The 18,420-nt window shown below is 40.6% G+C and overlaps 1 protein-coding gene across 2 annotated transcripts in view; it reads left to right on the forward strand.

The window, feature by feature from the left end:
• Window positions 1–18,420, forward strand: part of Wdr35 (WD repeat domain 35) — a 57,819-nt gene that overhangs the window by 24,579 nt on the left and 14,820 nt on the right. Inside the window, exons 11-17 of one of the 2 annotated variants that reach the window (XM_075984002.1) lie at window positions 425–457; window positions 823–883; window positions 7,031–7,175; window positions 8,320–8,389; window positions 9,238–9,291; window positions 10,681–10,790; window positions 12,113–12,323. In XM_075984002.1, coding sequence (XP_075840117.1) covers window positions 425–457; window positions 823–883; window positions 7,031–7,175; window positions 8,320–8,389; window positions 9,238–9,291; window positions 10,681–10,790; window positions 12,113–12,323 — 684 coding nt within the window. The remainder of the gene's footprint in view (window positions 1–424; window positions 458–822; window positions 884–7,030; window positions 7,176–8,319; window positions 8,390–9,237; window positions 9,292–10,680; window positions 10,791–12,112; window positions 12,324–18,420) is intronic. The other variant, XM_075984003.1, reaches the window with a different exon arrangement.

Here is an 18,420-nt window from a genome sequence, read left to right on the forward strand (position 1 = left end):
AAAATCCTAAAAAGTTATGTTTAAAGCGGAAAGCTGTGGTGTGTGCGTGTGGGGCAGACCTTTGTGTTACCTGAGGCAACAGACAGCCTATCTTAAGTAGTAGAAGGGTAAAATTTTAGTCATTTATCATTTAATGTCTATAAAATTAAACAAGTTTTGAGATATTGATAGAAAAAAAACAAACAATGCAGAATTGATATGAAATTATTAAGCTGATTAGAAAACATTTAAGTAGAACAGTATTGTTAGTGCACAATATAGTAGCTAATAGTTAAGATGAAATTATCAACTTAGAACAGTATAATGTAAAGTGTACATCGTATTTTTCCTAATATGAGTTATGATGATTGTTTGGATATAAGCCATTATTCCTGAATTAATTGCATTTTTTAATTTCTCATACTGTTCATATATTGCTTCAAAGGAGGAGAATGAAATGGAGACCTTTGGTGCAACGGTAACAAATCACTCCTGTTCTGTGTGGTTGGATAGATGGGGCTGGTGAGAACGAGTTAGGCCACCGTCGTATCAGAAAGCTTAGCTGTAAATGACGGAGGCAGCTTCTCTCCACGTATGTCTAGAGTGTTCTCTGAAACCGTGGTGCTCTGTGGTGCCTGGCTGCTAGTTGGTCTTTTTTAATAGTCAGTGCTGAAGATGGTCTTTCTTTTTGTCTGTTCTTGTTTGTACTGACTGTTTTATCAAAGACTTGCCAGTTAGTGACGCTTGAAAGGATAAGCATGATTTATTCTTCATTGCTCACAAGCAGGAACTCTGATATTCTTGCAAGGATTCTGATACTTTTTTTCTTCTGTTTGTTCACAGTTTGTGTTAGTTCTTTGCAATTCTATTGGCACACCCTTGGACCCGAAATACATTGATTTGGGTAAGCAAATGTTAGCATTTACTTCCTTCCTGATCAGGTTTCGTTTGTAACACTAATTAAAAACATCCTAAAGGACTGGAGGTGTGACTCATTGTGTCGGAGTGTTTGCTGTCCTAGCAAGAAGACCCGAGTTCAAATCCCCTACCACCCACACAATCTGGGCATGACCACAAGTGCTTGTAACCCCCCAGCATTGGGGACTAAGAAAGGGGGATCCCAGGAACTCGCCGGTCCAACAACCTAACTGAAACAGCTTCTGGTTCAGTAAAAGACCCTGTCTCAGAAGGTAAGGTGGATAATGACAGAGAAGATAGACACACCACATCCTTCTTTGGCCTCTGCACACCCACACACCAGTGTGTCTTAGACCACACCTTCTACCCGTACTGGTGATATTCATTATACTGATATTCTCTGGTTGCCTTGGCTGTTCTCAGTGTCTCCCTTCACTGTAGAAGCATGATGGCGGATACAGGACCTGTAAGACTCCTGCGCCTAAAGCCCATAGTAATTCAGTAATCGCCACCATTTGTCGACAAGGGGATACAGTTGTAGAGGAATTGGTGTGCAATGCAAATTAGTACGTAATAAACAGGGTTATAGAAAGAATTTTGCTTTTAAAACACTTTTATTATTAATAAACTGCTTGTAAATACTTCTCTGCCATAAAAACACTTCAGCTGCTTATAAAATAAGCTTGATTTTTCCAGAGCTTTCTAATGAAGCCAGGCTATTGATAGAGAAAGTCTTAAAAATTTCCCTGTTACTTATTTCTGAGGACATTTGTTTACTTTAGCTTTACCCTTCCCTCTATCCAATAGATACAAAAAGTAACACTCTGCCTAGTTTCAAGTCTCATCCTAAGAAATTTATTAAAAGCCATTAAAATATTTTTTTGCAATTTCAACTTCCAAAATAAATATTTCTTTTATAAAATGTACTTTTATGTGTTGGAAGTGGTGTGACAAGAATAATTCGGTCCAAAAAATATGTTGAAAATCTATTGAGCTATTTTCTGACCCTGAGAAGCAGCCATTTATTTTCAGGTTAGATATTGGGTCTTAAAAAGCTCATCAGTGGGCTGGAGAGAGAACATGCATATGGAGGCCAGAGGACAACTTTCAGGGGTGATTTTCTCCTCCCACTCTATGGTTTTTGGGGATTGAACTTAGTTTCTTAGGCTCAATACTGTGAGTCCTTACCCACTGCGCCATCTCGCTGAAGCAAAGTATTATGCCTTTAAGATGTGAATTTTGCTAATCTTGAGATTGTATTTTTTTTCAATATCAAAAGTTTAAGTGTTGACTTTTTGTTGTTATAGGGTTAAACTCAAAGTAACTTTTAATGCCAGGTAGACTGTTTTAAAAACAAAACTAAATGTAAATCCTTCTGCTTCATAAAACGGTGAGTATTAGAGAATTTGACGATTTGTATTTCTGAGGTTTAAACTTTCCATCTTATAGTCTCACTGGATGAGACATTAACCAAGAGTTCATTCACTGACCTGCAGCAAGTGGCTGCAAAGATTCAACATTTTCTTCCGCTTGTATCCTACACAATTCCCTTTGAAAGTCTCTCCGAAGTTTCCATGCAGGTAGGACACGGAAACACACAATAGCCATGTCACGGGGCAGGCGCTCATCTAGAATGCATTGTTTTGGTTTGTTCTTTATTTTCCCTCTTGACAGTTTCTGTAGAAATCAAAGAACCTTGACATTATGCAAAGTCTGGTTGGCAGGGCTCGTCTGTGCTCAATATGAGGAGTGCAGGTCCCTCTTTGGGTGCTGTCCCATGGAGCTCTCATTATCACTGTGTGTACTCCTTCCAAGGTACTTCCCACCTGCCCTGTGCTTGCCGCTTTCTTTGTCTGACTTCTTAAAGATTTGTGTCTAGTTAACTCCCATATCCCCAGTCTCTAACAGCACTTGCCTTCACAAATGTATCTTGAGTGCATGGACAGTGTTCATGTCATGTAAACTAAAAGTGATTATTTAGCAAACCACCAAAAGTATACTGTTTCAGACACTGTAATAGTCCCTGGGGAAATGATTAAAGAAATTATGACTTCTCTTATGGGTTGTATAAATATATAAGGCTTGGTTAATCAGTTGAGCAACAGTTTACTGCTTCTGTCCTGTGTTCCATGTGCTAGATATTGTATTGATGACTGGGATAAACGAATGTTGGTGTGGAAGGATGGCATGTACATGCCAGGCCCTAGCACTCAGGAGGCAGAGGCAGATGGATCTCTGTGAGTTCAAGGCCAGCCTGGTCTATGGAGCAAGTTCCAGGACAGGCAGGGCGACACAGAGAAGCCCTGTCTGAGAGAGAGGGGGGGGGGGGAAGGAGAAGAAGATGCCTGTATTTCTTCAGCTGGCATTCTAAGAGGAAAGGATAGCATTGCGAGAAGGATAGAGGGACAGAGTGACCAGAGAGGATCCGCTGTGGGGCAGTCATTTTGGCAGGTTTCTAATGATGGCTCCCATGTATTCTGGAGAAAGTTAATTTGATGAAAACATTTCAGTTTACCAGCTCTTTAAAGTGCTAAGACACGAGTAAGTTGCAAAGTGGGAACAATTTTAGATGCAGGAATTTATTCAGCCCTCAGCATTAAAATATTACAAGCAAGTTTTTCTTATATGTGAATTCCTAAATTGTTTTAAATTACTTTACATCCTGACTTGGTTAATAATGACTGCCTATTACTGTTAAGGCTCGGTTGATAGAAGCATAATTTCTTAAAATTTTCCTTCAGTAATCTTTCTACGTATTTTGAAATTGTTGCATGTGTATGTGGGTGTTGTATATGCGCCTGTGTATATGCATGCTCATGTGTGTTGGCACACATGTATATATGCATGTTGAGGTTTGATAGCTCTACTTTTACTTATTGAGGCCAAGCCTTTTGTTAAACTTGGAGTTTGCTAATATTGACTAGTCTAACTAGCATCTTGCTCCAAGGATCCCATCTCTGCCTCTTGAATTTGGGGATTACGGGTGGCTGGTATGCCTGCCTGTCTTTTGTTACTGTGTGTTCTGGGGACATAAACTCAGTTCCTCATGCTTACATGGCATCTTAGCTTGTTGAGCCTTCTCTCTGGCACTGATATTTTGAATTGTTTTCACCCTAAGTCGACTTAAAAGGGGGATTGAGTATTTTTAGCTGAATAATGTTCCCCAGCCCTAAGAATTCTATCTCTTAAAAAATGATCTTAGGGCTTGAGAGGTGGCTCAACAGTTAAGAACACCGGATGCTCTTCCAGAGGACTTGGGTTCAGTTTCCGTCACCCACATGGCTGCTCACAACCATCTGTGATACCTGTTCCAGGAGGTCTTATGCCTTCTTTTGGCCTTCAGGGGCACCAGAAACATAATTGGTGCATAGACATACAAAAAGGCAAAAAACCATACACATAAAATAAAAATCAGTAAATCTTTATCAAAGTTGGCCTTCATTTTCTTCCTAATGTAATATTTAATTAACTCCTTGAGAATTTCATACAGTGTATTTTGATCAGATTTATTCTTCCCTAATGGATAGCTACACCCTAGCTCTCACTTCCTCCCAACTTCATGCCTTCTGTTTTTTGTTCGTTTTGTTTTTTAATAATCCACTAAGTCTAATTTTGCTGTCCATGTGCTCATTGGTGTGGAGCTATTCACTGTACTGAGTTGACCTGCCATGTTCTTTAAAATAATTGACTCAAGCATCACAGGCTCCTGAGCCTGGACCTCCACGCTAGTGTTGACTGGCTTGGTCTTGAGCGGGTCTTGTGCAGGCAGCCACAGCTGCTGTGAGTTCCCAGGCACAGTGGTCCTGTCATATCCTCTTCTGGCCTCTGGCTCTTGCCATCTTCCTGCCCCCTTCTCTGCTGGTCCCTGAACCTTGGTGCTGGGATACCTGTCCCATGTGTAGCTGAGCCCTCCATAGACACATTCTCTGTACTTTGATCAGCTGTGGATTTCTGTCCACTGCACAATGACATTTCTCTGATGAAGATGGAGAACGGTTCTAGTTTGTGAGCATGAAGATAAGTGAGTGTCCTATGGGTATGAATTTCGAGGGCAGTTTGATACCATGTCCATTTAGCAGGATAATAGCATCAGGTCTATCGCTAGGCTACAAACTCCCTAACCAGATTTGTAGTACCAGGCATGTGTTTCCTTCTGTGGATCAGGCATTAAATTCAACCAGGCAGCAGCTCGTTGTCCTTTTGACATTGGTGACACTGTTACATCCAGGATTATCTTGCCATGCCAGTCATTACTGTAGCATGCGGGGTTCACAGGTCTGTGCAGCACCTTCTAGTCCTGTGAAAACTTGCAAGAGTCAGGGGCTTCTTGGTCAGTACCAGTTGACTTTTTCCATGACTTGTGAGCAAACTCTGTGACACCTTTAGTAATATCAAATTGTGATGGGCCACCTCATCTTTGTTTTTTTAATATAAATTTAGTTGGGGTTTAATTAATCTTTTAATAAAAATCTATCAGAATTTACATAGATAGCATTGTGTTCCCATGTGAATTTACTGAAAGTACTACTATATTAATTGAAACTATGTTTCAGATATAGTTGCATTTGTTCTGAGTACTTGGTTATATTATAAAAATCCATGTAGAAAATAAACATAAAAAATGATGATAGCTACCATGCCTAATGTGTGGTAACGTTTATTGAGGGGCATTCTGCTTCAGCGACTAAGAGCACAGATTCAGGAGCAGTAGTTTACCTGGGTCTGTGTTCCACTTGCCCACTTCACACAGGCAACTTAAACTGTATCTGCTAAATGATGATAACAATGTTGGCCTTATACAGTGGCTGTGAGTTATACGCATAGTGTGTTTAGAAAAGTGCCTGACATGTTTTTAAACATGTAAATTAAAGTGTAAATTGGGCAGTGGCGGAGCATGCCTTTAATCCCAGCTCTCAGGAGGCAGAGGCAGGTGGATCCCTGAGTTCAAGGCCAGCCTGGTCTACAGGGCAAGTTCCAGGACACTAGAAACCCCGTCTTGAGAAACCAAGCCAAAACCAAATAAAAATTATTATTTACTTCAGGTACTGTGTTATCCTTTATTTTCTCTTTTAATCCTCAAAACAGCTCTATATGGCTGATATTGTTACCTTCAGTAGACAACAAGAAAACCGAGGTATGGAGAGAGGAAATAATTTATAACATTATAGTTATGAATGTTTGTGATTTGAATCCAAGAAGCCTGACTTGTCTTTTGAACCAATAACATTTTAATTTTGAATTAATTAGGATACTAATAAATTTTTATTTATGAAGTGCCAGGAATAAGCTACACAGAGGATGGGAAAGTATGGTCAGAATAAATTATGTGGGAAAAAGAATAAAAAGCATGAATGTAACTTTTAATTGTAATTAAACTTTGGTTGAGAAAATGCTTTTATTATATGTTTAGAAAAATTTATTTATATTTTTAACCAGTAAAGGTTTGTGAACCTCAAATCAGTGATAGCATAGTAATTACCAGAACTGGAATACTCACGGAGGATTTGCCGTGTTTATTAGAATTTAGTAAAAGGAGTCAGTGAGAGAGTGCACCCCGGTGGAGGCTTAGCTGCCTTTCCCCGGGGCCATGGTTTTGTGCCAGGCAATGAAGGCTTTGCGCTCCCTCTAGAGGTCATTAATAATATATCTTTTGTTTTGAATAGAAAAACCGTTATGGCCAGAATTTAAAACAAAAACAAAAAACTGACTCCACTGAAATACTTAGCATATAAAAAATCTAGAATTTAAATTCTCGAGCTGTTTATCCAGTCAGTTAGCACCACACTGCCAGGCCTTTTTTACCTTGTGATACTGAGGATTGAATCCATGGCTTCTCACATGCTAGGCAAGTGCTCTTCCATCGATGTACAGCAACCGCTCTTAGTCCTAAGTGTTCTCTAAAAGGTTTGGAGGTTTTAGCTCTTGGTCCATTAGATGGCAGATTCATTTTACTTAGTATTTTTGTATGATCCTAATACTTCAGATTCTTTTCTGATTTGAGAGACTGCGTGTGTATTTGGAGACTGTGGGCTTATTATTTCTAAAATGAGGAGCTAGCCTCAGGGATGCTGAAGTCCTTTGAAGTGCATTCTGTGTAACCATAGACTAATTGTCTTTTGTTTCTTTTGAATAGTACCACTATTTGTTGCCATGACCAAAACCCATGTGATAGCAGCTTCAAAAGAAGCCTTTTATACCTGGCAATATCGTGTGGCAAAAAAGCTCACAGCATTGGAGATTAATCAGATTACACGGTCACGAAAAGAAGGGAGAGAAAGGTATGTATTTTGATATATATATATATATATATATATATATATATATATATATGTAACACAACAATATCACATTGAAGTCAGACATACCTAATTATTCATTGCCGTTCTTGAGAAATACACATAGCCTAGATTAATAGAAATACTTTTAATTAATCTGAATATCTTTTAGATGGATCTGTTTAAATTTGCTAAAGTCAAAGAAAGTTGGCATGGTGGAAAGAAAACAAAGACACTTATTGGAAAGGGCTAGAAATTGGTGGGGATATATTTGGTCAGGAAATGGCTATGTGAGACCCACTCCACATATTAGTGTTCAACTGAAATCATTCAGTTAAGATCCGAGTGTCTAACTGAAGCTTCATTCCCATAGGTTAGTAGCGTGGATCTTTCTAGGAAGTGATCCTAGCATCTATCACCAGGGCAGATGCAGGTCCTTAGACACGGGTATAGAAAAGGGCTTTAGGTGGCTTCTTTCCCTGGTCCCAGATTCTAGGCAGTCTGAATTGGAGTGGTTTCTGGTAAGTGGGAGTGAAGAGCAAGCAAGCATGCACGCAGGCAGGCAGGCAGGCAAGCAGGCAGTCAGGCAGGCAAGCAGACAGACAGGCAGGCAGGCAGACAGGAGGCAGGCAGACAGGCAGACAGGCAGACAGACAGACAGGCAGGCAGGCATGCAGACAGGCAGACAGGCAGGCATGCAGACAGACAGGCAGGCAGACAGACAGACAGGCAGGCAGTCAGGCAGGCAGGCAGACAGGCAGGCAGGCAGACAGACAGACAGGCAGGCAGGCAGACAGGCAGACAGGCAGGCAGGCAGGCAGGCAGGCAGGCAGGCAGGCAGGCATGCAGACAAGCAAGCACTCCGGATGAATGAATAGCTAGGCAAACTATCTCACAGCTCAACACACGTTATTGGGAATGCCTGAGTTGAGTGCTCACAGTGGGGCATGACGTTGCTGACAGATCACGTAGATAACTGGTAAACAGTTGATGAATACTTTCTGCTTTTATGAGATTCAGCTGTATCAAGAACTTTTTAAACAATCAGAGTTTTTCTATTAAATAATAATGCTCATTGTTCTGAATTGCAAAGATTATGAAATAATGCAATCCTCACTTTCTTCAAAATTCTGATTTTTTAAAACAGAATTTATCATGTTGACGATGTTCCTTCTGGATCTGTGGATGGGGTGTTTGATTACAGCAAAGCCATTCAAGTAGGTGCTTTGATTTTGTCTGTGAGTGGTAGTGTCTGTAGGTAAGGAAACACTGCCATTAACAGACAGCCGAACAAGAGCTTGTTTCTAGTGATAGGACATCAGTTTAACAGTTCCCTAAACACTGCCACACCTGCTTTTACACAGTTGCCGAGGATTAAATGCAGGTCCTACTGCTTATGTAGTAGGCACTTCACCTACTGAGCCCTCTTCGCAGTTCCAAACTCTTAATGTTTCAACTAAGTTTATGGCTTCTCTTGGGCCACACATGTGACTTGTGGGCCACAGAACAGACATGTCTGTTAGTTGTGTTGACTGTAGAGTTTGTAAACTGTTACATAGTTTTTTCACTAGAAAGGAAGTTTCTCCAAGGTCTTTCATTTCTTATCTGTTCCCCAGCCTAGAGGACTGTCCCTGGCAGGTCTCCAGGTAGATGAGTTCTGTGTGATTGGTTTCTCAGTGATTACGTATAAGTATGGTGTAACCTATGTGGATGGGCTTTTCTCGCTGAGCACAATGCCTCTTAGATAGATCTATCCAGGTGGTTGAAGGGCTCTCCTGTTTTACCCTTCTAGTGACATATGCTGGCCCCTCTGATCTCAGTTTGTCTTTAAGAGCTAAGTTTAGGCTTTTGCCTATCTAGTCTAAATCAGATTTTGAAATAATCGCTTGGGGCTCAGGATTGAAGTATCTTTAGTATTTCCTTCAAAGGTTGACACATAATAGGTATTGTAACTAAAATTGTTACGTTAACAAATGTTTTATTATATATTTTTAGTAATTGCATTCTAGTTTGGACCTCCTTTGTCATTAAATAAATATTACATAAAATGATTGATTAATTTTAGGGTACAAGGGATCCAATTTGTGCCATTACTGCATCTGATAAGACATTAATTGTGGTAAGCTGAAAGAAACTTATTTTATGGATAATAACTGTTTAAATTTTACACTCAGGGTAAAGCAAGACTTTTGGATTTAGGTTATCATCTTGTGGGTGTCCAAAGTTTTCCCACGTCTGATAGGAGAAATGAGAAAATTCTCAGGCTGGAAGTGTGCCTCGGTGTATGGGGGGGGGAGAAGTGGGGAGGCTAGGGGGTCGGGGGGAGTTGGGGTGGCTTGTCTCTTAAAAGGACAGAGCAGACCATTACAGCGTGGGCACATCTTATTAATCATTTGCAAAAATGTGAACTATTTATAAAACCAGTAGGGTGCTGGGACGCGCCCGTGGAGTTGGCCCTGAGCTGAAAGGCCCACAAGAGTTAGTAGATGCAGAGACTGTCCGGAAAGCGCTGGACGCAGGATCTTCCCCGTGTGTAGCTTGCTTTCTATCCTGGCTCTGGTCGCACCACTTTCCCGAAACTTAGAATGAAGTGTTGCACTTTCCGGCCAGCGAAGCGGAAGAGTCCCTGGCAATATTTTGCTAATGTTTTTTTTCCTTGAGCTTAGACATTTGAAACATCAACTTCAGAAGTGACTGTGTGGTCCAGAGGCTTAACTGTTTCCAGTTCAGTTCTCCAGCGGTCAGCTCATTTTGTGGGAAAGCGCTCCCGAGACCCTCCTGTCGTATGACTCTCCCACCTTTCTCTTAGGCCCCACTTGAGCCTCGTGCTGAGGAAGCCTTGCTCTCTCTAAAAGGCAGGAGGTGAAGATGGACTATGAGAGCTTCTTCCCTTGCCCATCACCCCATGCAGCTCAGGCGCAGAAGAGCTTCAAAGTCAGCCGCAGCACCCTCCCCTCTGCTGCACACCATCATGCTTGTCCAGAAAATGCATTTCCGGTGTCAGCTTTTAAATATCCCCTTGTTAAAAGCTAGTGCTGTAGGATAAAGGCTGTAGGGTGGAGGCCAGGCTTCCAGTAACAGCCATTTCTCATCTTGGCCTCTCATTTCATGCATGTAGAATGTAATTACTTTGGTAACCTTTAGTCCACGCTAAATATTAACCTAGACAAGTAGAAGCAGCCTTAGAATTTTTTTCTTGTCAGATAAGAATTTGTGTATTACCGAAGACCTAGGGACTTGACTTCTTTCTTGAATATTCTATGAGGAAAAATTAGACCACCAAGAGTTTCTATTAAAAGACTTAAACTAGGTGATAAACATGTACTTAATAACATGGTTCAAACTAGGTGATAAACATGTACTTAATAACATGGTTCAGCAGCAGAATTAGGAACTTGCTAGGACAGTGTCACTTTGGTTTTAAAAACATGGACATATAGAGACCTATATTTACAGCTTGATGCTCTTATGGTAAATATGCTGTAGTAACCTAAGACCATTTCTTTAGGGGCGTGAATCTGGCATCATCCAGAGGTACAGCTTTCCCAATGTTGCTCTGATTCAAAAATATTCTCTGGATTGCCGAGCCTGCCAGTTATCCTTGAACTGCAACTCTAGGTAAGCCCAAGGCTCCTCCTGGGTGTGTCCTAAGGCTTCTCCTGGGGGGGGGTTGTACCCTGAGGCTCCTCCTCCTTTGGGGTATGGCCTGAGGCTCCTCCTGGGGGTATGTCCTAAGGCTCCTCCTCTGGGGTGTGTGTGCCCTAAGGCTCCTCCTCCTGGGGGGGGTGTGCCCTGAGGCTCTTCCTCCTGGGGTGTGCCCAAAGGCTCCTCCTCCTGGAGTGTGCCCTGAGGTTCCTTCTGAGGATGTACCCTAAGGCTCCTCCTCTGGGGTGTGTATCCCAAGGCTTCTCTGGGGGGGGTGTCTTGAGGCTCCTCCTCTGGGGTATGGCCTAAGGCTCCTCCTCCTAGAGGTGTAGCCTGAGGTTCCTCCTCTTGGCTATGCCCTAAAGCTCCTCCTCTGGGATGTGGCCTGAGGCTCCTCCTCTGGGGGTGTGTGCCCTGAGACTCCTCCTCTGGGGGTGTGTGCCCTGAGACTCCTCCTCTGGGGGTGTGTGCCCTGAGACTCCTCCTCTGAGGGGTGTTCCTGAGTCTCCTCCTCTTGGGTGTGGCCTGAGGCTCCTCCTCTGGGATATGGCCTGAGGCTTCTCTTCTTGGGTGTGGCCCGAAGCTCCTCCTCTGGGGTGTGGCCTGAGACACCTCGGGAGTATATGGTTAGGTAATAAATTTGTTGACAAATATGTTTATTATGAACTTGTTCAGGATAGTTTTGCCTTATTGTATTTTGTTTAAATGGAAATCCTGGTACTTTTTTTTAACTCTTGAAGCTTGATTAACTGTTTTATGTTTTGATACTAGCTGGTTTTGGATATGTTTTCCTTACAAGGTAGCAAAGTGAAGAGTAGGTTCTATATTTATTTATTTATTTATTTATTTATTTATTTATTTATTTATTTATTATGTACACAGTGTTCAGCTTCCATGTATGCCTGCATGCCAGAAGAGGGCACCAGATCTCATTACAGATGGTTGTGAGCAATCATGTGGTTGCTGGGAATTGAACTCAGGACCTCCGGAAGAGCAGTCAGTGCTCTTAACCTCTAAGCCATCTCTTCAGCCCGTAGTTTCTATTTTCTGTTAAATTTGTTTAAAAAGTTTTAAAGGTGAGAAACTTTGTCTCCAAAAAAAAAAAAACAAAAAAAAAACAAAAAACAAACAAAACAAAACAAAACAAAAAAAAAAACCAAAAAAGTTTTAGAGTCAGTTCCACCACATTCCAGGTTTCTGTTAAAGGGGTCTTGAAGAACAGTGGTAGGCAATTCGACTTTGTGACCACTGATAGTATTTTGCAATTTTCCCTTCTTCAATTGTATGACTTCTAGTCGTCTTGCTATCATCGACATCGCGGGAGTCTTGACTTTCTTTGACTTGGATACTCGGGTGACAGACAGTACAGGGCAGCAAGTAGTTGGCGAACTGTTAAAATTGGAGCGCAAAGATGTCTGGGATATGAAGTGGGCCAAGGATAATCCTGATTTGTTTGCAATGATGGAGAAGACAAGGATGTATGTCTTCAGAAACTTGGATCCTGAGGTACAAACAAGAAATGAATGTTAACTTCATAATGAGCCAAATTTAAAACCTGGATGTTCTTCTGTGGTTTCTTTGAAAAATTTATTGACATTACTGCATACATTTGTGAAAATAAATTTAAAAATTTCTGTAGGGCTTAAAAATATTTGTTTCATAACAGGAATGATGCCTTTGAAATACCTTCGCTTTCTCTGAAAGGCACATCCCAGCTGCTTAGTCTCTTAAAATATCGACTCATAGCTGGGCATGGAGGCATATGCCTGTAATCCTGGGACCTGAGAGGCGGAGGGAAGAGAACCATAATTTTTGAGGCCAACTTGGGTTATCTAGGAAGTTCCAGGCCAACTTGGACCATGTAGTGAGATCCTACCTGAAACCAAAACCAAGCTCACCGACATGGAATCATGGCCACTCAGTAGTCTTGGTTTTTCTCTTTCTTATCAAAGTTCAAACAGGAATAAAGAAAATCACCAGGTTTATTTGACAAAATTTCTTGAAGCATTCTAAATATGTATGTTTGGGATTGCCTCATCTTTTTATTCTCTTGTGTTTATGTAACTAGTTTATGCTTACCTCATGTTTCTTTTTTGCCTTTATTATTTTTTAATTCTATTTTATTTAATTAACATTTTCTCACTTATTTTACATACCCAACCACAGTTTCCCATCCTTCCTTTCTTCCGTTCCCCATTCCCCATCCTGCCCCATCTACCCCATTGCCCATCCAACCATCGAGTCCTCCTCTGTCTCCTTTCAGAAAGGGGTAGGCCCCCTATGGACTTGAACAAAGCAGAGCATATCAAATTGAGGGATGATTGAGCTCTTTCCCCTGCAGCAAGGCTGGGTGAGGTAATCCAGCACAGGGAACAGGTTCTCAAAAGTCAACTAAGCCATGGGGACAGGTTCTGATCTCACTGCCAGAAACATTAGAAATAGACCAAGCTACACAATGGTCATTCACATGCAGAGGGCCTAAGTTGGTCCCATGCAGGCTCCCTAACTGTTGGTCAAGAGTCCATGAGTTCAGGTCACAGCTGTCTCTATGGGTTCCCTGTCAAGACCTTGACCTCCCTAATTGTACAGTTCCTGCTCCCTTTCTTCAGGAGGACTCTGGAGTTTGGCCCAGTGCTTGGCTGAGGATCTCTGCATCTGTTCCCATCAGTTATTGTTGTCCAGGTTCCCTGATGAAAATTAGTCACCAATCTGATTACAGGAGCAGGCCAGTTCAGGCACCCTCCCCACCATTGCTAGGAGTCTGAGTTGGTCATCCTTGTGGATTCCTGGAATTTCCCTGGCACCAAGTTTCTCCCTAACCCCCAAATGGTCCCTCTATCAAGACTTCTTTTTCCTTACTCTTCTCCTCTGTCCTGCCCCCAGCCCGCCTCCTATATCCAGTTTGCCCAACCCTCTCCCTCAAGTTCCCACCCCCTAAGTCCCCCCACTCCACCCCCAGTTTACCCCAGAAATCTCCTTTTTCCCCCTCCCAGGGAAATCCATACACCCCCGTTTGAACTCTCTTTGTTATCCAACCTCTCTGGGTCTGTGGATTATAGGTTGATTATCCTGTATTTTACTCCTAATATCCACTTATGAGTGAGTACATGCCATGATGGTCTTTCTGGGTCTGGATAACCTCACTCAGAATGATTTTTCCTAGTTCCATCCATTTGCCTGTAAATTTCATGAGGTCACTGTTTTTTACAGCTGAGTAATATTCCATTGTGTAAATGTACCACATTTTCCTTATCTGTTCTTTGGTTTAGGGGCATCGAGGCTGTTTCCAGGTTCTGGCTATTGTGAATAATGCTACAATGAACATAGTTGACCTAGTGTCTTTGTGGTATGATTGAGCATCCTTTGGATTTATGCCCAAGAGTGATATAACTGGGTCTTGTGGTAGATTGATTCACACTTTTCTGAGAAACTGCCATACTGATATCCAAAGCGGCTGTACAAGTTTGCACTCCCACCAGTAATGGAGGAGTGTTCTCCTTACTCTGCATCCTCTCCAGTATAAGCTGTCATCAGTGTTTTTGATCTTAGTCATTCTGACAGGTGTAAGATGGCATCTTAGAGTCATTTTGATTTGCATTTTCCTGATGACTAAATATGCTGAACAATTCTGTAAGTGTATCTCAGCCATTTGAAAGTCTTATGTTGAGAATTATCTGTTTAAATCTGTAACCCATTTTTAATTGGATTATTTAGTATTTTGATGTATAGTTTCTTGAGTTCTTTATATATTTTGGGAGTCAGCCCTGTGTCAGATATGGGGTTGGTAAAGATCTGGTCCCATTCTGTAGGTTGCCATTTTGTCTTATTGACAGTGTCCTTTGCCTTATAGAAGCTTTTCAGTTTTAGGAAGTCCCATTTATTATTTATTGGTCTTAGTATCTGTGCTACTGGTGTTGTGTTCAGGGAGTAGTGTCAAGCCTGTTGTGAGGAATCATAAAATTAAAGGAATGGTTTACATTTTTATACTTTATTTTTCCACGGTGGTAGTATATTGTTTTAATCCATAGATTATCTTTGTTGAGTTCACCTTTTAACTACTTGCTTTGGTGTAGTATCTAATTGAAATTATTTCTAGTGATAAACAGGTTTATGCAAGTATATTGGGTTTATATGATAGTATCAAAATAATCAAAACATAAAACGACCCAATGAGAAATGTCATTACATATTCTTTTTTTCCAAATTAAATTTTGATTCTGAGTGTGCACAGATGTGGATGTGGTGGTGTTTCCAGGGACAGAGTCATGTTGTGTCACACAAGCCTGCCTCTTAACCTATAACCGTTTTTTTTTTTTTTTTTTGGATTTTTGAGACAGGGTTTCTGTTGAAGGAGCTGCGGGCCTCTTCCCACAGCCCGGCTCCTGGCCACCTGGCTAGCTTATGCCCTGAAATAACAACACACAAACTGTATTCATTTAAACACTGCCTGGCCCATTTCTATTAATGTGTGTAGTACCGAGGTGCGCTTACCGGGAAGATTCTAGCCTACGTCCATCCTGGGTCAGAGCTTTCTTGCATCTGCCCAGGAGAGGGGAGCATGGCGTCTGAGCTCACTTCCTCTTTCTCCCAGCATTCTGTTCTGTTTACTCTGCCTACCTAATTTTCTCCTATCAGGGCCAAGGCAGTTTATTTAACCAATGACCTTCCTCCTTCAGGTTTCTCTGTAGCTTTTTGGTTCCTGTCCTGGAACTAGCTCTTGTAGACCAGGCTGGCCTCGGACTCACAGAGATCTGCCTGCCTCTGCCTCCCGAGTGCTGGGATTAAAGGCGTGCGCCACCACTGCCCGGTTCTGCCTCTTAACCTTCCTACTTCCACATCCTGTGTGCTGGGATTACAGGTGTGACTGCGTTCCTGGCTCTGTTTATGTGAGCTTGTTACTCATGAAAATATATTATCTGCCCTATGTAATAAATCACCTTTTTAAAGGTAACCAAACCTTTCTCATATTATTTGATTTAACTAACAACTCATGATTTTTCAACGAAAAGATATTTGAAACCCCATTTGATACATCTACTGTGCATATAAGAGCCTCAATCTAGGCAGACTGAACCCAAACTGTGAATTTTTACCTTTAATTTTCTTCATTTGGCATCTTTCTTTTATCATTATTATGTAATTGTATAATTGTATTACATGTATTACAAAAATGTAATTTTGTTGATTCTATTACTAGCAGCTATTATCTATTTCTTCTATAGTATTCTTGGAGGTTTTAAGTAGATTAGCAGTTTATCTATTTTGTCTTATGTAATATTATATCTATTGTTTTCTGCTAAGAATGTAGGACAACTGCTTTACCTTACAATATGTAGGGCCTATACTTTTTTCCTTACAACTACTATCTATAGGATAAGAGACATTCATGTAACATCCATATATTTACATGTTGACAAATAAAATCTTATATAAGAAGTATATCAGATGCAAAGAGCGCAGGCTTCAGTTTGCTGTGGGATTTGTATGTTAAGATGCACTTAATTAGATCCAAATACAGAGTTGTTGGAGGAGGTTGCTTGTTTGTTTCCTGGCTACCCAGACTCCTGAAATAATCACACAAAACTGTATTAATTGCACTACGGTTAGGCAAATAGCTTAAGCATATTTATGTCTAATTCTTATATCTTAAATGATCTCATTTCTATTAATCTGTGAATTGCCATGTGGCTGTGGCTTACTGCAAGGTTTTGGTGTGACTGTCTCCTGCAGGTGGCTACATGGCTTCTCCTCTGACTCTGCCTACTCTCTCCCAGCATTCAGTTTAGTTTTCCTGCCTAGCTCTATTCTGCTCTATCACAGGCCAAAGCAGCTTCTTTATTCATTAACCAATAAAAGCAACACATATACAGAAGGACTTCCCACACCATTTCCCCTTTTCTGTTCTGAATGAAAAGGAAGGTCTTAATTTTAACATAGTAAAGTTATATATAACAAAACAGGTATCAAGCAAGAATTACTACTTTATCTTTCATTATAACTAAGACAAACTATAATTATAATTATCTATTCTTCAACTCCATCAAAGACTCCAGAAGGATATAATATTACTTAAGTAAACAGGAAGTGCATTGTCAGCAACTTCCAAAACTCTAGAAATGACAGAGACATCTTGCTACCTGGACAGTCACCCAAAGTTCTTCTGTAACATTGGGACATCCAGTCTTCAGCCTACAGGCCCATAGCATCCAGCAAGCTTTTCCATGAAGCAGGAAATTTGAAGATCTGTTATGCCATGTAACATGGCAAAGTCCATCAGTTGTTTTCTTCTGTATCCTGCAGAATGTCTGGCAAACTCTTTCATGAAACAGGAACCCCAAAGGACTGTCTCACCTTTTTTTAGGCAACTTCAGCAATCATTTCTCTGTGGGTCCTGCATGTCCAGTTTATATAGCATACCATCGAGCAGTCTAGGCAAGAGCAGTTTCTTGCCCAAATGTCTAACAAACTCCATGAGGGGCCTCTTTGAGGCCCATTTTCCTCTTGAAGTAATTGGTGTGCCAGGAGCAGATGTGACACATTGCCACGAGAAGTCTAAGTTTTTAAAAGATTTCAAATACCATATTCTGTAGTCTTTGAAAGATTTGAAGAATACCTATCTAACTGAAATATATCTCTATATATCTAGTAAATCAAACTAACATGACTACGAGCTTGACTATTATAGATAGATCTATTGATATATATTTTTAATTATACATTACATTTTAAAATGAACTACACAGTCACAATACCTTAATAAAGAGCAGAAATACACATATAACAAAATTGACCTAAAGTTTCTATCAATAGACCAAGATCCATACCAATGCAAATCTCTATAGCATATTCCCATTTAAATGTACACAAACATTTATAAACAATATTTGGGGATTTGGGCATAGTTCTCTCCAAACTGCTTCCTCCTTTTTGTTGGATGAAGTAATTTTGGGGGGAGTTCATGACAATCTTTTAGGGGGTGTTGTTTCATCAAACCACATTAGTCTGGAAGGAATCCACAGGTTTTTATCCTCTGTGGAAACAAAAGAAGAACCTCTTTTCCAAAACAACAAATCCTTAGACCCAAAATTTGAAGTCAAGATACCTTTAAAATATGTATGTTGGTTTAGCTTAGCAGCCCATACAATGAAATGTCTGTCTGTATTTAGTTCCTTTACAGTAAAAAAATTTAAAGGAAACACAATAATATGCATAATTCAAATTCTGTGTATATTTCATCTTTTTAAAAAATATTTATTTTATTTATTATGTATACAATAGTCTATCTGTGTGTTTGTCTACAGGCCAGAAGAGGGCACCAGACCTCTTTACAGATGGTTGTGAGCCACCATGTGGTTGCTGGGAATTGAACTCAGGACCTTTGGAAGAGCAGGCAATGCTCTTAACCACTGAGCCATCTTTCTAGCCCTGTATATTCCATCTTTACATGGCTTATTTTTCTTATTCTATTACTTTTTCTACAAGTTTATTCCTTTAATCTATGACTGTAACTGTCTGTACTCTTTTATATTATAATTGTCTATACAGTTTTCTTTCTCTCTCCAAGCCTACATACATTTGTCCAACACTGTGACCCATTCAGAGG

The sequence above is a fragment of the Microtus pennsylvanicus genome, chromosome 8, assembly GCF_037038515.1.
Source record: "Microtus pennsylvanicus isolate mMicPen1 chromosome 8, mMicPen1.hap1, whole genome shotgun sequence".
NCBI lineage: Eukaryota > Metazoa > Chordata > Mammalia > Rodentia > Cricetidae > Microtus > Microtus pennsylvanicus.